The 23955-nt window shown below is 24.7% G+C and overlaps 1 protein-coding gene across 5 annotated transcripts in view; it reads left to right on the top strand.

The window, feature by feature from the left end:
* Window positions 1-2247: 2247 nt before the first annotated feature.
* LOC119668982 (golgin subfamily A member 4) overlaps window positions 2248-23955 on the top strand; it is a 61335-nt gene continuing 39627 nt past the window's right edge. For 3 of the 5 annotated variants that reach the window (XM_038078697.1, XM_038078696.1, XM_038078695.1), the window contains exons 1-6: window positions 2248-2268; window positions 11787-14768; window positions 14834-15537; window positions 15610-15850; window positions 15918-16058; window positions 18797-19036. In XM_038078697.1, the coding sequence (XP_037934625.1) occupies window positions 2254-2268; window positions 11787-14768; window positions 14834-15537; window positions 15610-15850; window positions 15918-16058; window positions 18797-19036 (4323 nt within the window). In that variant the 5' untranslated portion in view covers window positions 2248-2253. The remainder of the gene's footprint in view (window positions 2269-11786; window positions 14769-14833; window positions 15538-15609; window positions 15851-15917; window positions 16059-18796; window positions 19037-23955) is intronic. The other 2 variants (XM_038078699.1, XM_038078698.1) reach the window with 1 other exon arrangement.

Below are 23955 nucleotides of genomic sequence, written 5' to 3'. Positions count from 1 at the left end.
TTTTATTTTTATTTTCTTTAATTTTTTTATTTTTATTTTCTTTAATTTTTTTTATTTTTATTTTCTTTAATTTTTTTTATTTTTATTTTATTTATTTTTTTTTATTTTTATTTTCTTTGATTTTCTTTAATTTTTTTAATTTTTTTTATTTATTTTGTTTAATTTTTTTTATTTTTATTTTATTTATTTTTTTTATTTTTATTTTATTTATTTTTTTTATTTTTATTTTATTTATTTTTTTTTATTTTTATATTCTTTAATTTTTTTAATTTTTTTTATTTATTTTCTTTAATTTTTTTTATTTATTTTCTTTAATTTTTTTTTTACTTTATTTTATTTTATTTTATTTATTTTATTTTTTTTTTATATTTTTATATTTTTTATTTTTATTTTTTTTTTATTTTTTACAAATAATATTATATTTTTTTATATCCTTTATGGTCAGCAAAAAATTCAGTTATTTGAAAAGTTAACTATTTTGTTGTTGTTGTATTCACTACTATTTAAAACGTTTCTATTTAAATGATATTTTCTTTTTTATATATGACTTTAATATACATTTAATTTTTAATCAAATTTTATTATTTCTTAGTTAAGAGTTTTCTATATACTTTTTAAAGATTTATTAAATTCTTAGTAATATATTAAATATTTTAACGCTGTAATCGAGTCACTGATTTTATTATTATCATCTTTAGTATAGTCTTATGTTCATAGCTTTTAAACAAAGAAGAATTTTATTATTTTTTTATATTGGTGTTGTAATTATTTTACGTTCTCAGATTCTTTAATATCGACAAAAGTCTAATTATGTTTTCATACCAACTCCGTTAATCACGATTAAATCGCTTATCTTTTATCGAAGTTTTAAAGAATGCAAAACATATCAAGAAATATAATCATTTGATAAAATGATAATCATTTGATAAAATGATAATCATTTGATAATCATATAATCATTTTATAATCATAAAAAAATTGTACTTGATTTTATTATAATTTTTCATGTTTTTATAAATCTACACCAAACTTTGAAATGTCTTATTTTGACACATTCGGGTACGTTATCTTTCTAATTAATTGTAGTTTTAACATTTTAATAGCGTTCCCTGGATTTCACATATGTATTCATACCATTAAGCTTAAATCCCAAATAATAAATCTTTTTAATCTCTTTTAATTATTTCCAAATGTTAACAACTTAGTTGACATCATTTTTACAACTGCGAAAAAGTTGGTTCACGTGGCGTGTAAGTAACTAAAATTGGCTCCTTTTTTTTTATCAATCGAAATCAAAACTTCAATAAGAAATGAGTATTGAAAAGACAAAAAAATCATAAAAAAATAAATAAAAATAAATTAAATGTAAAACTACCACACGCGCCACACATCGCGACTATCTCACAGATACAATGGACTTCGAAGGGTGTTGCAAGGTGCTGCCATGTTTTCGGTCGTCGCAACAAATTCAATTTTATCGCTTGTGGATTCTATATTAGTTTTACTATCAGAAAATAAGTCAGCCACGCTGCCACTTCCCTATCGCACGTTTCATTTGGTTCGCGAATGGCAAAACTAATGCGTTCCACATTGTTGATTATAAAAATAAGCAAACATTGGTGCACGGAACCGCTTGGAACCGATAAACCAACTTCACAAGTGTACGTTATACACTATACTCGCCATACGCTATGCATGCTACGTTGTTGCTCCTACCGCAGCGCCGAGTAGTTGCAAATCTTCATGTACCCACAATGTATCGCACACTGGCGCTCGGTTCCGTTTCTATATGTGGAGCATATCGTTTCGGTTTGGCTGTAGTGTAGCAGAATGAAGATATTTCACGATTTTATTTATAAAAAAACGTTCACAGTTGGCGGTCGGTTGGATATTGGCGTGCGTTAGTCAGATAACTTTAAAAATTATTTCAGCTTTGTAAAAAATTCGAGTAATAAAATTTTAAAAAATTTTTGTTAAATGTGTTAAACCGCTAATTTATAAATTATTTTAATGTTTATTAAAAATGGATTTTTTTCTTGCTTTAAAAACAAATTTAATAACACGAAAGTGTAAACTGTAAAGTGTAAAATGAAGATGTGTTGATGTAACAATGTAAAGTTAAATAAAAATATATCTGCATATATAGAATGATATTAGTGAAAGGCTTATAGCTATTTTAAAAAGAGTGTAATGATCTATACATTGTTTTATAATTGATTTTATTCAATACAAATGGAATAAGAATTTTCTAAAATGAGTAAAATTCATGTAAGTTATTTAAAATAAAAATAATTATAAAAATTTCTTTTTTATTAAATTAAAAGTAGTTAGTTGCTTCTAATTAATTTAAATTTTTGTTATAAAAAAAATCAAAATAAAGTAATAACAAAATATATACAACGAGTTTATAGATATGACGATTTTATCGTTCGATGGAGGTTTGCATTAAAGTTCCTGATAATAATTAAAGTTATTAAGTTTGGTGATAAAAAAACTAATTTATAATATAACTATATATATAATAACATATAATATAATTATATATATAATAATATTTAATATAATATGATTATATATATAATAATATATAATATAATATAATTATATATATAATAATAACTTAACATAGTGTTATTACATTAAGTGTTAAAAAACTATAATAATTTGCAATATAATTTTAAATATAATAATAATCAGCATTACGTTCCTAGATTAGGTTCTATACATAAGAAAGAACAAATCATGCAACAAATAATGCCTCTACGAACAGAATAGTTTTGAAATTTAACAATTAAAAATAAAAAATATAATTAATTAATTAATTCAATTATTCTACAGCTGGTTTATGATTTCGTTCTAATATATAAATACAGCAAGTAAAATTGTTAATAAAAACTTTCATAGCAAAAGTAACAAAACTCCAGCAAAAATATGCGAACATAAAAAGTCAAGTACGGCTTTGGATCAGTTGGTTAAGGTGCGCTGATTCTGAGCTTCATATTTGGCAGGACCCGAGTTTCGATTCCTGGTACTTGCAGTCTCAAAAATAATTATTTACGAATAATTAAATATAAGAATTATTTCCAAGACCACTGATGAAGGGTATTTGGCAATACTCGAAACAGCTGTATGGTCAGCCAAAAATTCAATTAATTAAAATAATTTAAAAAATAAATGTTTGTTGTTGTTTCACTACTGTTCGAAAACCTCTTTATATAATAATAATTTAAATTACACATTTAGTGATAAAAAAACTATAATAATATATAATATAATATATGATATAATAATAATTTATCATAGTGGTATTGCATTTAGTGATAAAAAAAACTACAATAATTTACAATATATTTTTATATATAATAACAATTTAAATATACAACAATATATATAAATTATATTTATAATAATAATTTAAATTCATTTTTATTGTTTCCATATAAAAACTTATATAGATTTTATAAAACGATAAAAAACATATAGTACCAATTATAATAAAATAAAAATTATTTTTCTATACGAAAAAAAAAAATTATAATTTATTATAAAATAATAATATTATAATAAACTAAGTTGAGAATATAGTGCTTGAATTAATTAAGTCCAACATTTATGTTCACGTTTTAGAATTTTAATCACGTTTTAGAAATTAATTCCCTATTTAGGGTAATATTCAGTGTTCATAACTTTGGGGTAGTACTGTAATAAAAAAAAAATTAAATTATAATTGTTTTTAATTTTGTAATTTTGATCATTTAGTGGAACAAATGTCAATTGTTAGTTTAATACAATTTTTAGCTGATGAAAACAAATGTTTCGAATGCTGCCAAATATCCATCGTCAGTGATTCTTTATTAAAAAACGCTTGAAATGAATTAAATACGATAAGACCATCAGTGTCAACGTTCGAACCCTGTCTACTGAAGTGCAGATTTGTTTATGTGACTACATTGGAAACGTCGCACTTTGAAATACTTTGATAATTTATTTAGTTTCCTACATAGATAAATAAAAATCGAAAAAGGAATAAATGATAAAATTATAATGAAAATTATAAAAATATATTGTAAATTATAAATCACAAAAATTACATTAAATAAAATTACAAAATTATATTAAATAATTATAATAATACAAACCAGTTTTAACAATAGTTATAATAGAATAATTTAAAATATGAAACAAAGCATAATTTCATTGATATTAGATTTATGTGAATGAATATCTACATAACATTAGATAAGATATATTATAAAATAAAAATAAATAACAGACAAAAAAATAAAATAAAAATAACAATAAAAATTAAAATATATCAATAATCATATAAAAAATAAAACGAGATCTATTCAATATAAAAATATTAAAAAAATAATAATAAAACAATCATTAAATAAAAAATTAAACGATTTAAATACAGAGTAATAATAATATTGTAAAAAAAAATTAATAAAAATTAAAGTTATAATAAAAATAATAAAATAAGATAATAAGAACTAAAATAATTTAATGTGAAATAAAAAATCACAACAATAATAATACTATAATAAAATTAGAATAAGTTAAAATAAAAAAAAAAATTAAAATAGCAAAAAAATCACAGCAATAGTTATAAAAATACTGAAAAAACTAATAATGAAACAATAAAAATAATTACAGTAACTAAAATAATACAAAAAATAAAAATAAAATGATTTAAATTCGAAATAAAATTACATACAAAGTAAAATCACGTAAATTATTAATGAATTTAAATATAGTTATGCTAATATTAATAAAATTAAAATTAAAATAATTTTATTTTAAATAATAATATTTTAATTAATAATATTTTAAATAATAATATTTTAAATAATAGTATTTTAAATAATAGTATTTTAAATAATATTTTAAATTGAAAACAAAAATAAAAATAGTACCAAAAATAATAAAAAACAATATAAACAAAACTTAATAGATTTTAATTGAAAATAAAAATGTAAATAGTAATAAAATTAATAACAAGAATAATAATAAAAATAATAAAAATAAAATAATAAATAGTAAATAAAATTATGTATTAAATGTTTTAATACTTTATTCTTTACTTCATTATTTAAAAAATGCTATGCTATGACTCCTGTTGCGATATTCTAGTTAAATACATTATATATTTGAATATTTATACACATATTTAAATATTTATACATATATTTGAATATTTGTACTTTTTCTATCTTTGTTATTGTTCTATTTATATTCTCATAAGATAAACATATTAATATAAGGGCGCAAAAATCTGAATGAATTCCATTCTTATTATTGAAATCAATTTTTAATATAATTTACCTTTATAATAAATGATTACAATGTCATGAAATATTAGTATATATGAATTTAAGTTACAGTCTTATAGGCAGGCATACCGACTATAGGTCCTTTCAACGAATACTGTAACAGTTGTAGTAGTTACACAATCTGAAATATAGGTCCCTTTGAAGAGTTAATATGTATTGTTTTCTTGGAACAAGCTACCAATGGTATCAAACATAATCATCTATAGAAGTAAAATATAGATAAAAAAAATTTTTAAATAATACAAATTGACAAAATATTTAAAAAAAAAGTATGTTAAATTCAATTTTCGTCGCTCTAATAATTTTCTGAGTTCTTAAAAATTGGCTTTGCAATTTTTTGCTTCATCAATTTTTGCAATTAAGTAAGAAAAAACTATATTTATTTCTTTTAAAAATCAAAACAAAATATGTTTACTTTATTGAGTGTGAAGAAGAATTTCTTCGTATTGCGAAAAATATTGTATGCTTTTGTTTTCAGGGTAATACTTCCAATAAATCATTTAAATATTCAAGAAATGTTTCCATATGATAAAATCGTTAATATGATCTCATATTTGAAGAGCCCATACTTATATTTTTTTTATTTTTATTTATTTTCAAATATTATTTGCTCTGAAATTTTTTTGAAAATTGCAAAAATAACAAAAAAATGTGTTTACCTATTTTGGTTTAATATAATTTTTTTTTTGTTATTAAATATAAATTTTATCATTTTTATGGTAAATGTAATAGACATTTTTATTTAATATCATAAGTATAACTCAATATAACTTTAAATAAGTTTATATCTGATTTAAAATATATTTTTGATTGCACGATCACTTTACTATTTCAAAATTGAAAGCTATATTTTCGATAAGTAATCAGTATAATTATTAAAGTTTTTAAAAAATTTTTAAGAAACTTCAGTCAGTTTAAGAATTTCATTTTTATTTGTTTATTTATTTTTGGGTTAAAATTAAAATTCATTTTTAAGTTAACTAAGAATAAGGATCTGGACTACTAGGTTCTTCGCCCTGAACTTCAATTTTACCTATATCTCTGAATAAAGTACCATTCTATTTTTATTTTACTCGAAGCAATTTTGCTCAATTTTTTATGTGTATACATTTTTTATTAAATCTGAACCGATTTGTATTAAATTTTATTTTAAATTTTTAGTCTTTAACCTGATATTGCTTGCTTTTATTCTTATTATATATTTATTTTCAATGACTACTGGCCATTTAATTTAAGTTTGTTCACTGCATTGTTCTGGAGTTTCATTTACTCTGCTTGTTGCTATCTGAATTCTCATATTTATCGGTTCTTCATTACGTTATTCATCAATTAAATTTGCTTTTATTACTGCATTTTGATCTTATTTTTTTTATTATTGCACTTTTTCAAGTATATAATATTTAGTCTTCTAATAAGTATAAGTTTCCTTTCATTAAAAACGTATGTAGAAAATTTTTTTCCTTTTCACCATTTTCAAGTCAAAAAACGTCCCATAAGTTTTCTCCTTAAAATCGATCCATTTCTGAAACGGTTGGTGACTGATGCTGGTCACTTTTGACAACGTCAATGCGAAAATGATCGTTGTTGAATCGCAGTGAGCCGGTTAAACCAGTAGCCAAGCCAGCCACCAGAATTGACGGTCAGGTAGATTTTGCTATGTGTTTGGTGGGATTAGCAGGGAATCATTTACTTTAAGCAGCTCCCCTGCGCAAAACTCTAAACTCGGAACTGTTCTGTCAACAATAAGATCGTATGAAGGAAGCAATCGTCCAGAATTGGACAACTTTAGGTAATAGAATAGAAATTGTGTTCCATCAGGATAATGCCAGGCAACATACTTCGAATATTTTATTATAATTAAGAGATGTGGCACTGCGACTATCGGGTCTATTGTTCCTTCTTCTGGGTTTAAAGTAGATCTTTAAGCCCTGTTGTGTCAATACGAAGTAATATAGAACTCACTTTACAGAGTGAGTTGCCTCTTTCGTAAGGGTACATATACCCAGGAGTCTATTCCGTTTGTGCATTAGCGCAGGGTATTCTAACAGCACATGTTTGGTTGTCTCCCCATTCTCTTTGCAGAACTTACAGTTGTATTCATATATAAAAAAAACAAAATTGATGTTTAAACATATCTCCATATTCAAATTATTTAAATGTAGAACCTTTAATCTCCATATAAAAAAAAATACACTTACACCACTTTCAAAGAAAACGGCTTATGTTATAATATAAATATTTCTTTTTGTTCATTTGTAATTTTATTTATTGGTTTTTTTTTTATTAATATTGTTTGTGTTCCAATTAGTTTTAAATATATTAAATCAATATAATTCGCACATACTTAAAATATTATCAAAATTTTGTCAATAATATATACCACAATATCCTTTTATCTTCGACATAAAAGGCCTTTACATCTTACACACATGCTATACTCCAATCACAACGCTAAGCCCATCCTATGTTTACAAATGTGTAAATAACAACAATACTTAAGGACTATAAGGAGTGGTAATACCCGTAAAACGGCTTATAGCAGAATTATGGCACAAAATTATCAAAATATGGGCAACAATCGCATACTATTTTTCACTTTCGTTGATTATTTAGGAAATGTGTGTCACGTTATTTTGTTTAACTTTTATTTATATGTCAATTTTAAAACAAAAAAAAAACAAACTAAATAAATAAACAAATAAACTTTCTCCTACCTCGTTACCATGACTTCACATTTGGAATGGGTGAAGTGGGTCTTAAGTTCAAGGACGTTCATGACAATCCGGAAATGTTTCCTTTTTTGTATGTTAATTAATAATTCAGAATTTCTTATTTTTCTGCTATAATTAAATACATAAAAGTATAAAAATGGATTGTAAGGGCTCTAAGAAAAGTGCTCTCATTTAGGTTTTTAGTTAATTTTATAAATATTTTTATTTGTATTTTTATAAGACTTAGCCAAAAGTGAATCAATTTATTTGTTAATTTTTCGAAATGATTTTCTGACATACTTTTTAAAATTTGTTGCGCTTATGCAGTGATTATTTTAATAAAATGCATTAATTTAAACATTTTTAAAAAATGTTTTTTTAAAAATTTCCTAGGCGCCCTCAATTTAAAAAATAAATGTTGGCAGTAAATTTGTGCTATGACAAGATCAAGTTGCGGTTATCACAGCTTTGCATTTTCCTCTTCACGGAAATGAGTTCTAAAATCATTTTTGGGTCATGTGGGAATGTTATTAGATGCACTTAAAGTACATTAAGGAAATTGGGATCATTAAAAATTGGCAAATTAAGCATTTGTAGTGAAAATTTACTTTAAATATTTTTTTAAAAAAATTATATGATTTTTTTATGAGTCTCTAAGGCAAATTGAATTTGCTAATAGCAAAAAATAAATAAAATTTGTAATTCTTAAAGTTATCGCATCTGCCAGTTTCTTATTGCGAAATTTTAAACTCAATGTTTTCTTTAAGAAGAATTTTAATTGAGATCTATTAAAGTTAAAATGCCAATGTATTGCATCTATTATTCTATCATTATTCTTTCATAAAACGCAACAGGCATGAAACTGGATTTTAGCTTTACAAGCAATTCAGAAAATAAAACCAAAATGATTCTTATTTAAAGATATTTTTAATGTAGAATGTAATGTTTAATTTAATGCCTTATATAGTGTGGGCTTGGGTATTTAACCAATGTAAAAAATATATTGGAAATTCGTTAGTCTTGTATCTAATGATTAGAAAAATAAACACATGTGATTCATCAAACATTTCGGAATTTAAAATTTTTTTTTTTGCAATACATAAACGAAAATGAAACCGAAACATCTCCATCAACGAAATCCACTTATAGCGTCTGGTATAATTTTTAAAAAAATTTCTTATGTCAAATTCAGGTCAATTTAATTAAGTTCTTAAATTGCATTTGTATAATTGTAAAAGCAGTTTTTGCAATAAATTTTTTATCTTCAGAATAATTTGTGTATATTTTGTATGCAGAAATTGCTTTCAATGCGTATCAGTTCACATTTAAGTTTACTGAGATAATTATTATGGGTTGCCATTTGTTTTATATTCAAATATATTCTTACTCCTTATCTCTGATATACGTATAAAAACTCTATATCTATTTTTATATATAAAATGTGTAAATATATAATTAATTTCATAGCACATTAATTAAATTTAAAAAAATTAATTATATTAAATATGTTAGTTCAATTGATTTTAAACGTCCGTTTTGACTAAAGAAACTAAATTCTTAATATAATTATTGTTTTCAATAGAGAATATATAATAATAATTCGAAATATAACGTTTATTAAATTTAAAAAATATTATTTAATTTTATGTGCTATTTATAAATTTAATTAAATTTAATATATTACTTTATTAATTACAATATATTATTACTATATATTAATTAATATTTAACATATTAAAAAAAATTAATTTTATTAAATGTAATGTTTATTATATTTAATATACTGAAAAATTTTTATATTAAAAAAATTTTAATTATTGTACCTTATGTACCAGGATTTATAAAATAAATAATATTTATTTAAATATTTTTCTCGATTTATTAGGAATTAAAAATTTATAAAAGTTAATGTAATAATATTATTTTTAATAAATTTTTAGAAATGAAAAGTTTTTCGGTGAATATGGTATCTAGTTTTTTAAGAAATAAATGTAATTAAGATATATAAATTTAAATAAATAGTTAATTTAATATTTTAAAAAATGTGATTTAATTTTGAAATTAATTTAAAAAAATTTAATGACATTTATCAAATTAAATAAGATTTAATATATTACACTACTTAAATAAAATAAAATTTAATATATTACATTAATTAAATTAAATATATTACATTAATTAAATTTAATATATTATATTAGTTAAATTAAAAAGGTTTAATATATATATTAATAGCAAAAAAATAGCAAAAAAATCACAGCAATAGTTATAAAAATACTGAAAAAACTAATAATGAAACAATAAAAATATTTTGATTTTAAAATAAAAATAATTATAGTAACAAAAATAATACAAAAAATAAAAATAAAATGATTTAAATTCGAAATAAAATAAATATAGTTATGCTAATATTAACAAAATTAAAATTAAAATAATTTTATTTTAAATAATAATTATAATATAATAATAATAATAATATTTTAAATAATAATATTTTAAATAATAGTATTTTAAATAATAATATTTTAAATAATATTTTAAATAATAATATTTTAAATATTAATATTTTAAATTGAAAACAAAAATAAAAATAGTACCAAAAATAATAAAAAACAATATAAACAAAACTTATGGATTTTAATTGAAAATAAAAATGTAAATAGTAATAAAATTAATAACAAGAATAAATAATAAAATAATAAAATATAAAATAATAAATAATAAAATAATAAAAATAATAAAATATAAAAATAATAAAATTGAAAATAATAAAATAAATAATAAATGAAATAAATTTATGGGGTTATTTAAAAATGTTTTAATACTTTTTTTCTTTTTTTATTTTCTTTTTTCTAAATATTAGTTTAAATTAAAAAGGTTTAGATATATAATATTACATTAATTAAATAATTTAAATATTACATAACTATATTACATTAAAATACATTGCATTAAATACATTACATTAAATATATTACATTAAGTATATTACATTAAATACATTACATTAAATGCATTACCTTGATGAAATTAAATAAAATTGAATAAATTACCTTAATTAAATTAAGTTAGTTTAATTAAAGTAAATTAAATTTATTACATTAATTAATTTATATTAAACTTAGTATATTAAATTGATTATATTAAATTGAATTTAATATACCACATTAATTAAATTTAAAAAAATTTATTTTTATGAGTGATATTAATTAAATTTATAAAATATAATTTGATTTTATGTGATACTTATTGAATTAAATTAAATTAAATTTATTATATTAGTTAAATTTAAAAAAGTCGATTTTATTAAATGTAATAACTAAATTTATAAAAATGTAATTTAATTTCGTATGATATTTAATTAAATTTAAGTTTAATTAATTAAATTAGAAAAATATATATTTTATTTAATGTAATGTTTATTAAAATGTAATAGAAAATGTAATTAATTTATATGATATTTATTAAATTTATTACGTCAATAAAATTAAAAAAAAATATCAATTTTATTTAATATAACGTGAATTAAATTTTAAAAATATAAGTTTATTTGATATTAACTTTATTAACTGAATTAATTTAAATTTAATATATTATTAAATACTTCTTTGATGCATTATATAAACAATATACTGCATTCCACATAAAACAAATAGAATTTATTGCTATTAAAAAAAATTACTTAAAAAATATATTTTGTAATGCAATGAACTAATTTAAATGTTTGTCTTCTTTCTAGATCACTTCATTTCTTCGCCCACGTGGCCGCTTTAAATCAATAGAAGATTCCGAAGAAGAACTATTAGGTGCTCAAGAATCGTTAACAAGTGAAAATAATTCTAATACTGCACCGCCCACGAATAATGTTGTCTTAATTCCAACACTTAATTTTATTATTGGCAAATCAGTAACAACAACAAATTTCGATACGCAACATGTTGCTGCAACTTGTGACTATGAAAGTATTGATAACGATAATGATTCAAAGCATACATATGTAATCTCAACATCGACACAAGCAGCAGAAGCTTTGACTGCAACAACAACAACCACTGATACCGAGGAATTATTACAGCGGGAGGTCAATTTAAGTTTAACAGATGCTACGTCATATTTTGATGAGCCTACAAGTTCTATTACGATTGAAATGAACAACACAACACAATCGACGACAACAGGGCTTACGACAACAGAGTCGTCAGCAAGAAGAAACAGTAGTAACAGTGCCATGGCAACTACGACCACGGCAAGTAGTGATCAGAGTATTGAAGAAGAAATTGAAGAGGCATTAGAAATAAGTGAAGTAATCGATGATGATGATGATGGGATTGATGATGGTTCATTAGTATTATCTGAAGCTGCTGGATACAGCAAGCAAAATACAAATTCGAATATAAAATCATTGCAACAGTTTAGTGTGATAACTGATTCAGAAGAGCGAAGCAAAACAAAAGTTAGTCAAAGTAAGAATAACACAAGTGATGAAGATCAGTTTAAAATTGATGATGAACAACTATCTGGAGGGAAAATCGCACAACATTTTGTTTTAGATGAAGAGGATGATGATGATGATGATGATGAAGAAAAATATGACGATAAGAATGAGATAGATGATGATGATGATGAACAAGAAGAAGATTTTGGTGATTTAAGTATTAGTTTGCCATTAGAAAAGCGTTTAGTTCATTCACAGCATAAATCTACAGAACATGAAAGTGAAGAACATAAAGAAAGTTTAACAAATCAGAGTACAACGGATGATGTATCAGATTTAATAGAAGAAGCTAGATTGGAAGAGGAAAATATTACAACACACGAAGATGATGAAAAAGAAGAAGTTACACAAAGTACTGTTGATGATAGTTCTAGAGTTCGTAGTAAAAAAACTGATAATGTTTTGGATTTAAAGAAATCGATGTCAGAAAAAACAAATAAAAGCACACATGAAGACGAAAAAGACGAAGGTACAACAGAAAAAAGTTCTAAACTTCGTAGTACAATGACTGATAATATTTCGGGTATAACAACAGAATCGAAATCGGAAGCAAAAAATATGAAATCAAATGAAGATGAAAAAGACGAAGATACAGTAGAAAGAAGTTCTAAAGACCGAAGTAAAAAAATTGATAATATTTCGGGTATAATAACAGAATCGAAATCAGAAGAAAAAAATGTTGAAGATGAAAAAGACGAAACTACAACAGCTAAAAGTTCCAGAGTACAAAGTCAGAAAAATGCTGATGTTTCAGATGTATTTGAACCAACTGAAACGGAAGCAGAAAATCTTGAAACATTAGAAGATGATGAAAATGACAAAAAAGAAGAACGAACTGTGGAAGAGAGTTCTAAACTTCAAAGTAAAAAAATATCTGAAGAAAAGTTTTTAACAACACCACCAACAACGCAAAGTTTAAGTGAAAGTATCAAATTAAAGTCAGATACAAATAGAAGAAAACATTCACTAAGCCATAGTTCAGATAACGAAAAATGTATTGAAATGAATGAAAATTCTCAATTGAGTGGTGCTTCATCAGTACACAGTGAGAAAGATCATTCCATTGAAGAAATTGTGGAAGCTAATCATTCAGTTGAACTCAGCTTCGATGTTAAAGATTTAAGTTCTCTTAATCCTAGTTTTGATATACATAATGAATCGGTAGTAAATCGTTTACTAGCAGATACACCAGAGCAAGTAAAATCTGTGGGTAAAGACAATAGTATTAAAGCTTTACCACAAACCCATGAAGTTGAAATGTCTAAAGTGTCAAATAAAAGTGCAATTCAAGCAACTACTACAAAATTATCACATAAAAATAAATTAGAATCAGTTTCAAATGCTCAGATTGTTGATGTTCAGATTAAACCCCAGATTATTACTGATTTAGATGAGCAAATGACAGAAGATGTTCACATTGACAAATCCAAGGCAACTTCCTTAGAAGAAATGCAAAATTCAAAGTCAATCTTAGAATTACAAGATAACAATAAGCCATTAAATGCCATACAAATTGATAATAAATTATTACAGCTAATGGAAACATTAGAATTAAAGCCATTAGATGAGCAGGTTGTGCCGATGAAACTACCATTAATAACGGAACAAAGCTTTGCAAATAAAATACAGAATGTAGTAGATGAACAAAAAGATTTTATGTCCACTAATTTCAATCAATCATTAGAAGTTGAAGATGATAATGAAGATAATTCATTGGAGCTAATGAAATTGCGTCTTTTAGCTATGAAGTTCCAAATAAAAGACACGAGCGATTCCCCCAATGAACTCTCAAATAATTTGGAACAAACAATTAAACAAATGGAACGTGTACCTCTAAATGAATTAACTAAGGATGTGCTGGAAGATATAACAGAAGAAAGTGAACGGAATTCTCTTTCTACAGCGGAAGAACAACAATCATTAGATAAATCTAATTCTTCCGCAAAAAGTATTAGCAAAAATTTACACGTTGACAAAGGAAGTTCAAATAGTATTATTAGTTTAAGCATGATACACATGGCGGAACAAAAACCTGATGAATTGGAGAATTTAAATGGAACAAAAGATGCTTACTTAGCATCTTTAAACTTACAATTAGATGCATCACAGCGTCGTGAGTCGAATGGTGGTATCTCAACGGAACAACCAGGATCGGGTAGAGATACAAGCTCAATTCTAACTAGTTCTACAGAGTATCGTACATTTCAAGAAGATTTTGGTGGACCGGTAAGTTACATAAAAAACTAAATTGTAGATATATATTTTTTTGATTATTTACTTTTTAATTTCAGACTATGGATATTTTGATAGAGCTATCCAAACGTGATGAGTTAATTACAAAGCTCTCCGATTCATTGCAACATTCGATAAATGTGCGTGAAAACTTGCAGAGTGAAGGTGAGAAACTCAATATGGAAATACAATTGCTGCGCAAACAACTTGCGGATGCATTGGAATCTCAACGTCGTTCTTATTGGCCACGCGAGCATGAGAGCGGTGGCGGTCAACGTATATCTGAAATATCTATGGATTTAGTTAGCGAAAGTGACGATGATTTAGAACAACAATTTTTAACTGACAATGACGATAAGTTTTCACGTAATTCTCGAGAGCGTCAACTATCTATACCACGCCAAAATGATATCAACAGTGGATCGGCAGCAGAAACTGATTTAGCTGAATGGTTACAACAGGCACCGTTTAGTAAACAAATTGAACAATTTCAAAAATATCTAACACCCAATGAAGTGCGTTTATTTTTTATGGTACAAAAGAAATTCGACGATTTTCTAAGTTCAGAGTTGGAGAAATGTAAAATGAAATGCGAACATGAAGTGAAACTAAGTTTAGATCAACTACAAAATGAAAAGCAGGAAAGAGATGTAGAAATAAAACGTTTAACTAAATTGTTAGAAGAGAAAAAGTCAAATCATGCTAAAGAATTAGATGATTTACGTAAATATTTTGAAACAAAATGTGCCGATTTAGAAAAACAGTAAGTAGAATGTACTATTAAAAAAATAAAATAAATTTTTAAATAAAATATATTCTATTTCATTGTATATAGATTTTCTGATGACGTCTTCTCACAAAAATCTCAACTTCACGGTAGTGATTCGTCTTCATCGGAATGTTCCGATCATGAACAAATGCCTGAAGATATTGTGCCAATTTCTGCAAATATACGTGCCATAGAAAAATCACCAAAGAAACGTACACGCGCTGAACTTCTGCTGTCACCAAGTCATCGTCAAATGACTCCAAGTACAGATGCACTTTTTGAAGATGAGAAAGGAAACAATCTCAATGTAAGTTGTATTTTCAGTTTTGAAAAAAATAAATAAATAATTGAATATTTTGTTTTTATATTATTAGTTATCAGCTGAAATTAATGAACTTAAAAGTTTTTATCAAAATAAAATTCATGAAATACAACGCCACCAAGCAGATAATATACGCCAAATGAAGGAAAGAATTAAATATTATGAAAGTCGTTATCCTGAAGATGATTTCATGGTAAGAACTTGGAATTATAGCGCATGTATTTTACATTTTATTTACATATATTTTCATTTAATATTTTGATATGAGATCATGAACATAAAGACATAACATAGGTGAAGGTTTTTCATAAATTGAGTGACATTTATCATAAAATGCTTTACAGAGTTTAAAATGTACATGTCCATCACTTTCAAAAACTAGTTAAGAATTTTATAACTAGTTTTGATACCATTGTATATGGGATTATTTAATTATCATAATTCAATTTGATAGTGCAATGTTAGAATTCATTATATACATATTTTTTAGGTTACATATATATTCTATAGACATTTATTTCTGAGTTTATAAATATTAAGTATTATTTAATTTTAAGGATTTACCTGACTGATTTCAGTTTTTTTGATATAAAGACATCTTTCAAAGTATTTTTAATTCTTAATAATCAAAGGATAACAGATTAAAATTTATAAAAGTAAAGTACATTTAATAACAGCTATTGTAATTTGAAATGCGTAGAACTATTGCTGTTGTAAACCATGGTAAACAGTATTTGACCGTTGAAAATGGCGAGTGATTCCGGGACGTAGACCCGGCCATTCTTGAAAGACTAATAGCTGCTCTTTGGTCCGTTCTTATGTATGTATGTTAGTGCTCTAAAAATTATTTCAGCTATTTTAAGCTTACAGTATTTTGATGTTAGAATACGTTTAAGCATGTAGCTTGTACATAATGATAGTATGTATGAATAGTATTTGAATATGATTGATATTAGATTATATTAGATATTATGCATTTTAGTGTAATTTTAAACATAAATGAAGTTTTGAAGAAACCTCGCAGTTAATAGAGAGTAAAAGTGCTCAGGTGCACTGGTTCAACTAGCCTCAACATAATAATATAAAGTAGATTTGTTATAGCTTGGGATTTGGGTAGCAGCCAAAATATCTCTGAATATTTTGAATAATGTTTGTTATATTTATAGTTCCCAGATTAGGTTGAGAACTTTCATTATATATTTTATCTAGATTAAGTTAGGATTCTGTCTGTTAACATGTTATATCCACAAACCGAACTGAAATACTAATTTACATTAATTCCAAAAAAGTTTATGTACTTATACTATATATACATTTATCGATATATATAACACCCACTCAATAAATCTCAGGTCCGATATATATATATATACCTATAGCAACACTGTTGATAAACTCATATGATTTGTGGAAAAACACGTCCATCGAACGACTTATGTCAAATTTTCATGACATTTAGTTAATTTACTTACAAGTAACAGTGATTTTTTTAGACAGCAGTTATGTTATTTTTTAAACAATGAATAAAAAAGAATTTCTTGTATTGATTAAACATTATATTTTGATAGGGATACAATATTATTAAACACACCCTACTCTCTACAGCTGAACCCCATTTGACAACTTGCTTTTTGTAGTCATCAGAACGATGTTCCAGGGAAAGATATTGGGATGAAATAAAGAGATAATTGCTGAAATGTAAACCTATTTTAATGTTTAAAACTAATCAACCTATAAAAAAGATGTTGAAAAGTTAGGGGAACGTTGGGATGAATATTCTACTTCTGAAGAAGAGTATGGTTACGAATAAGGACGATGTTCTAACAAAACAACTTAAACTTTTAAGTCTTGTTTGCTAGCAAACTAAAAAGCATTGCCAATGCTAAAATAGATAAAAATAAAGTTTCTGTTATCAGCATTTATTAGAGTTTCTATTATACTAATGCTTTGTAGCTTGTATAACTTTAATTCTGTTAATTGGGCGCTCTCACGCGCTTAGAGACATTCCATTCTCTGATTTTTGAAATTCGTTCATAGTCAAAAATTCTCAAAAAATATTGCTCGTTGTTTTTGAGGCTTATTAGCGTTTTTTAGAATTTGAAAGTCGGATAATTAACTAAATTCAACTTGCTTCACATTACGGACGTACTGGTGCACAAGTCCAACATCTTATAACATAGTTATTCTAATCCACTAGAATCATAAAGCAGTTAACATGGAAGGATTTACAAGACGAATACATGGGTTAGGATGTGGATAGGTGATGGTTGAGTGTGGGTATGGAGGATTAGGGATAAGGAAGAAGTACTGTACCAACTAGATGAACAGTCGCTGATTCATAGGTTTTCCCGCTTTTGGCAATCATGAATTCTTTGTCGCTAATCCATACGTTGCAAAAGAATATTTTTATAGATATGTCTAGCATTTTGTTTTTTTATATTATTTCCATATTTTATTTTTAATCATAATTTTATTTAAAATAAAATAAAATTTCGAAAACCGCTTAAGAACTTAAATGATTGGTTTTATGTAAAGCTATACAATAAAAAGAACTTTAAATAAATATAGAAATCGTAGATGTATAAGTTGTAGGCGGTTTGAGAACCCATAATTAACTGATTACTTTTTATATATCTCTTAATTTAGGTTTGTTTATACTCCACCGTTTGTTACTATTTTATGAAAAACCTTCTAACCGCAATGTCCAACAAATTAAATTATATATAATAAAAACTAATAAAATGTATATATATATATATATTTAAAAATGCATATTATATATACATATGTATATTAACTATAATGTATATATTTTAACAAATCCGTTGTGCTAACTGCATGATATATTTTTTTTATTGCATTTCCGTTAACATACCACACCAAATTTAACAAATTAAACCCAACAAAATAAAATACCATAAAATATACCAGTCAACTACTAAGAATACCACAACTACCAGTGACACTACAAATACAACTGTTGATAGCATAGTGGTGCCGCATGTAAATGATTTAAATACCTCACTAATTATAATCGATCAAGATGAATTGAATATGAATAATGAATCTCAAGTTATACAACAAATAATTGAACAATACGAATGTCGACTGCAGGAGCAGTTGACACTAGCACGTAAGGATATTGTCATTGCATTAGAACAACAAATCCAGGTAAGTCAATTGATTGTGTTATAAAAGTGACTAACTGTCAGTGCTTACATTATACATAATACAATAACAAATCTTTTATAATTCTAATTTATATCAAGTTTTAATAATATTCAAAAATTATATAGACATATACAATATATACTCTTCCCTCCTAATTCACAAACTTGCGCTAATTATTTACGCAAGTGAATCATATCGTTCCCAAAATTTTTGCTTTTAGTTTTTTTAAGATTAATTAAAGAGGTAAAAGACTTTTTCTTTTGATTATTTGCCAAAAATTAAAAAAAGCACCAGACTAAGTGTGGATATATGGTTTTCTTATTGCAAATGCATTAGTCGCACGTTAATATGGCTCTCTGCCATACCTTAAAAAATAAATTTAGAATGCGTTCATTTGCTGAATGATTTGAGTTTATAAAATAAAAACAATTTTAATTTCTAAAATACATTTATTGAAAGTGAAAATTAGGGTCCTTACAGTCATTATGTGGTTTATTTTTGTAAAGGAATAATCATTTAAATCAAATATACGTAGAACTGAATAGAATATAATAGAACTGAATTTATATTAAAGGTATATGTTATACTAAATATACCTTCAGTCTTAAAGCAAATAAAACAGCCTATTATAATATACCAACAGTTTAGAACTGTCCTAGTATTTAAGAAGTCCACTATTGAGATTGGAAAACTGACGAGATAACGCTTGAGCAGTAAGAACTGTCCAAGTACAATTGAGGAATAGATGTAACTAGTGATGAGTTACCGGTCACGTATAAATATGCTTACCTCCAATATATGTTCTGTGCTCCTTATACTACTCATCTGTTCTATTAATTATCGAGAAAGCAAAATTACTTCATCTGAATGCAGGCTAAATTCAGTACTCCTATCAATTTTCCCCAATCCCTCTCTAATACGCTATCATATGTGTTTGTTTTTCCAGCTAGCTTGGAAAAACTTAACTGTTACTCATCTCTTTTCTTGATCATATATAATTTTTAGTTCTAATAATCATCAAGATAGCAAAATTTCTTCATCTGTATGCAGGCTAAATTCAGTACTTCCATTAATACTTCCGCCACTACCCTTCTCATACCCTATCCTTTGTAATGGTTTTTCCAGCTAGCTTTTATATTCCAATAAGCTACAACAACAATAAGTGGAAAAAATTTTTATATAAATCTTCATATAAATTTAAAATTTCACTATAAATCTAATGATATTATAAGAGTTTGCATAGTAATGAATAAACAACAACAAACATTTTAGTTGATTTAGTGAAATTTGGCTGACCATACAATGCTGTTTCGAGTATTGCCAAATACTCGTCATCAGTGACTTTAAGAAATATTCGAATTTTTATTTATTAGTTTATAGTCCGTATGTATGGTAATTTGTTGGACTGCAAGTGCCATCATTAGAACTCGTGCCTGTTAAATTAGAAACGATGAATAATCGTGTTTTTCGACAAGTATTAATGATATTATGGAAGTACATTAGTTTATTATGCACATTATGATATTATTTTTTCAATTTTTAAATATTTTAAAATATTTATATAAAATATTAATAGAATTATTGACTATGATTATTTGATAGTATATTTGGTCCATATTCATATCTATATGTATTACTGCGGTCAAGTAGATCTAGTGAACATAGCTATGCTTGATAATTCTGTAGCTTTACATTAGTTAAAAACTCTAGTAATAATATTAATTACTACTGATGCACATGTCATATAAAAGATATATAATAGAAATAAATTAATTAATGAAGTTCTAACGTAGCGTATCTTATTCAGATTTGTACACAAATTTTTAATATTAATTATAAATTATGGAACTAAACTTCAAGTTTTTATTATAACCTAAAGTTTATCTATATGAGATAATTTATCTACTACAATATTACATACAAATACAAAATACTAAAATTATAAATAAAGTTGATTTGATTTATACATTTTATTTTGTAGTTTATGCCTTTCAGTGTCAATTACTTCGATTTTATGCTTAAATGTCTGAAGAACTGTGACCAAACACCTCATGGATCAGTTGATATATATTTATTTCTGGAACAACATTTCCGTCAGATTTTCTAAATTTGTTTTATATATTTTTTATTGCTTTTTAGAATTGTCATTCTGTTTGTCATTTACTTGTAAAATGTTTCTTCCACGTGAACGAATAGATCTCAAATCTATTCTTCTCAATCTATTTTTAGTAAATCTCGAACGTTGGGTTTAGTTCGAAAATGAAAAATTAATTTATTTACTTTTCGAAGTTCATTAACGTTTTAAATTTACAAACTTTAGAAAGAAAATTTGGATTTTCTTTAAATTTGTTTAATTTGAAATCTATTTTTCTTGTTTGAACATGCACTTGTAAAGGATAATGATATTTACTTATTTACATGTTTTATCTTATATTAAAAAGAGATCATTTACCTGTAGAAGTTTATGAGTTGTTATTCTATATTAAAGTTATTATTGTAAGCGGAAAAAATGACCTGAAAAAGGGATTAACGATCCTTTTCGCGTTTGTTATCAACGTAGATAATATTAGTAAAGTAAGATTATTTTATTTTAAGAAACGCAAAAATAAGTAAAATAATAATAAAATAAATTATTTATATTGTATTGTTAGTACATTAATTAGGGTTGACAAATATAAGTCTGACTGTTTTTATGGTTTAAGTGGGTAATAAACCAAAACAATAGGATTCTTGGAATATTCGAATAACAATAAATCAAAAATGGCATATGTATATCTGTATGGTAAAATTTTTCATTTATATTTCTATATACCAGATTTTTTCTTAAATATTGTTATTAATGCAAATTTCCAGTATATCTGATCTTCACCTTTATTCATGTTATTATAAAACAACGTTTTGAACAATATATTTCTTTAATGTTAATTTTTTCTTACCGAGAGTGAACCTTTATATAGTTGTATAAGTCATAAAAAACATAATGCTTTGTTTGCCGGTATAAGGTTTCCTCTTATAGTAATAAAACAATAGTTTTTCTACCTGATGTTAGATGTCATTCCTTCATATTATTTGTGGAATTACAATCAGGGACTATTTAATATTTTTTTTTATCTGATATATAGGTATCAGGAGTATATATTATCTGATCCAACGCATACCATCTGTGGGCATCTAATATTAATTACAGTTAATACCACCAATTTATGAGGTTAAATATAAAGGTTTTCTAAGAACTTTTTCTTGTTCTTCTTTTTGTTACTAATTGTGGATCATTATTATCATTTTGTCTAAAGTTTTATGCATTTAGATGTTTATTTCATTAATTTGAAGTCGCTTTGAGGTACTTGCATTATTTGAATAATATGCTTGTAATAAATTGTAATTTATTTTATTTTTATATGATTTATTATTTAATATAATTTATTAAATATATATAATTTATAATTTATTAATGCTGTGTCAGTTTGTAGTATTTTATATGATTATGTTTTATGTTGTTAGGTATACAGATATATATTTATATATCTATATCTATATATTGTTGACGGTATAACTATAATATCAGATAAATCGGTTGGTTTATTCTTTGATATATCAATTAAAGATTCAAATCAATAATTTTTAATTTATTATAATTTTCTATCTTTTTATCTATCCATCTTATAAGTCAGTGTTCTATACAAAGTTAGATGATTTCTTTTCTAATTTACTTTCTTATAATTTCTCTCTAATAAATGCAATTATTTTTTTATTTGAAATAAAACTAATATGATTGAAATTTAATAAATATATATAGAATACCAATATTGTAATAATGAAACAGAAAAATTTACAAAAATCCATATGCAAATATTGAATATCCATTAATTCTGTAGCCCTATTCTTTTACATTTGTTAAGCTGTCGCCTCTAACTTTTGTTCAGCTTAAGGTGAAATGACACAAAGTAGAATGACAAATGTTTCTCTTATCTATATTTTAGAATATCAGAATATAGTGGGAAACGAAAACGCCTCTTAATTGGTTAATAGAGGATCTACTATGCGATAAGCTACTGCCAGAACCGACATACACTCAATTTGATTGTTGTTTAAAGAACTTCAACATAAAATATATTCAAATAATGGATAAAAGATGGAAGAACATGTAAAACTAGTGGGGAGGTAGTTGAGATAAAGAGTTTAAGTACTCAGAAGTCTAGGTTTATATAAGTCGGAAAGCTTGAACGTGGTATAGGAGGAAGGAATGTAGGTGAAGCAATAATTTTATTATTCACCACAAGACTATTTGTACTTATTACACATGTAATTCTGCAAGTCTATTTAATAGGAACCCTATATATACTTAAAAATTACATGTACAATTATTGAAATCTATGTAATATGAAGCATAAACTTGAGATAGTGTAAGAATGCTGTAAAAATAACTTATTTACCTACTTATATATTTAAGATTTTCTTTCTCTGCTTGTAAGCAATGGGATCTCGATTATTTGTGTATTTGAACATAAATTTGGCGTCACCACCTGGTGGCGAGAAAGGGGTATTGGCTGAAAATCGATTTCTCCATGAAGAACGGATACTTACTTCCAGTTCGATCCATGCTCTTTTGAGTTTTTTGAGTATGCAAGGTTTTAATCAATGGGATGGCTTAAATGAGTATTTTAACTAGTGGTTTTAAAATATTAATCTCCGCCAATTTCCTGGTACAGTTAAATTTTAGAAAGATGTTTAGATTTACTTTCTATTTTTTAAATATATGTGTTAAGGGCCGTCTTTGCTGGAATTAACTATTTATATAAACATATTTATAAATTGATGTGTAAATAAATATAAATATAAAATGGTTACTGCACAAAAGATCTTTCAGGTCGCAGTGTATGCACAGCTTATCCATAATAATAATAATAATAATTTCTGTG

The sequence above is a fragment of the Teleopsis dalmanni genome, chromosome 1, assembly GCF_002237135.1.
Source record: "Teleopsis dalmanni isolate 2A chromosome 1, ASM223713v2, whole genome shotgun sequence".
NCBI lineage: Eukaryota > Metazoa > Arthropoda > Insecta > Diptera > Diopsidae > Teleopsis > Teleopsis dalmanni.
The sequence above is the reverse complement of the archived record's forward strand: the minus strand, read 5'-3'. Positions and strand labels throughout refer to the sequence as shown.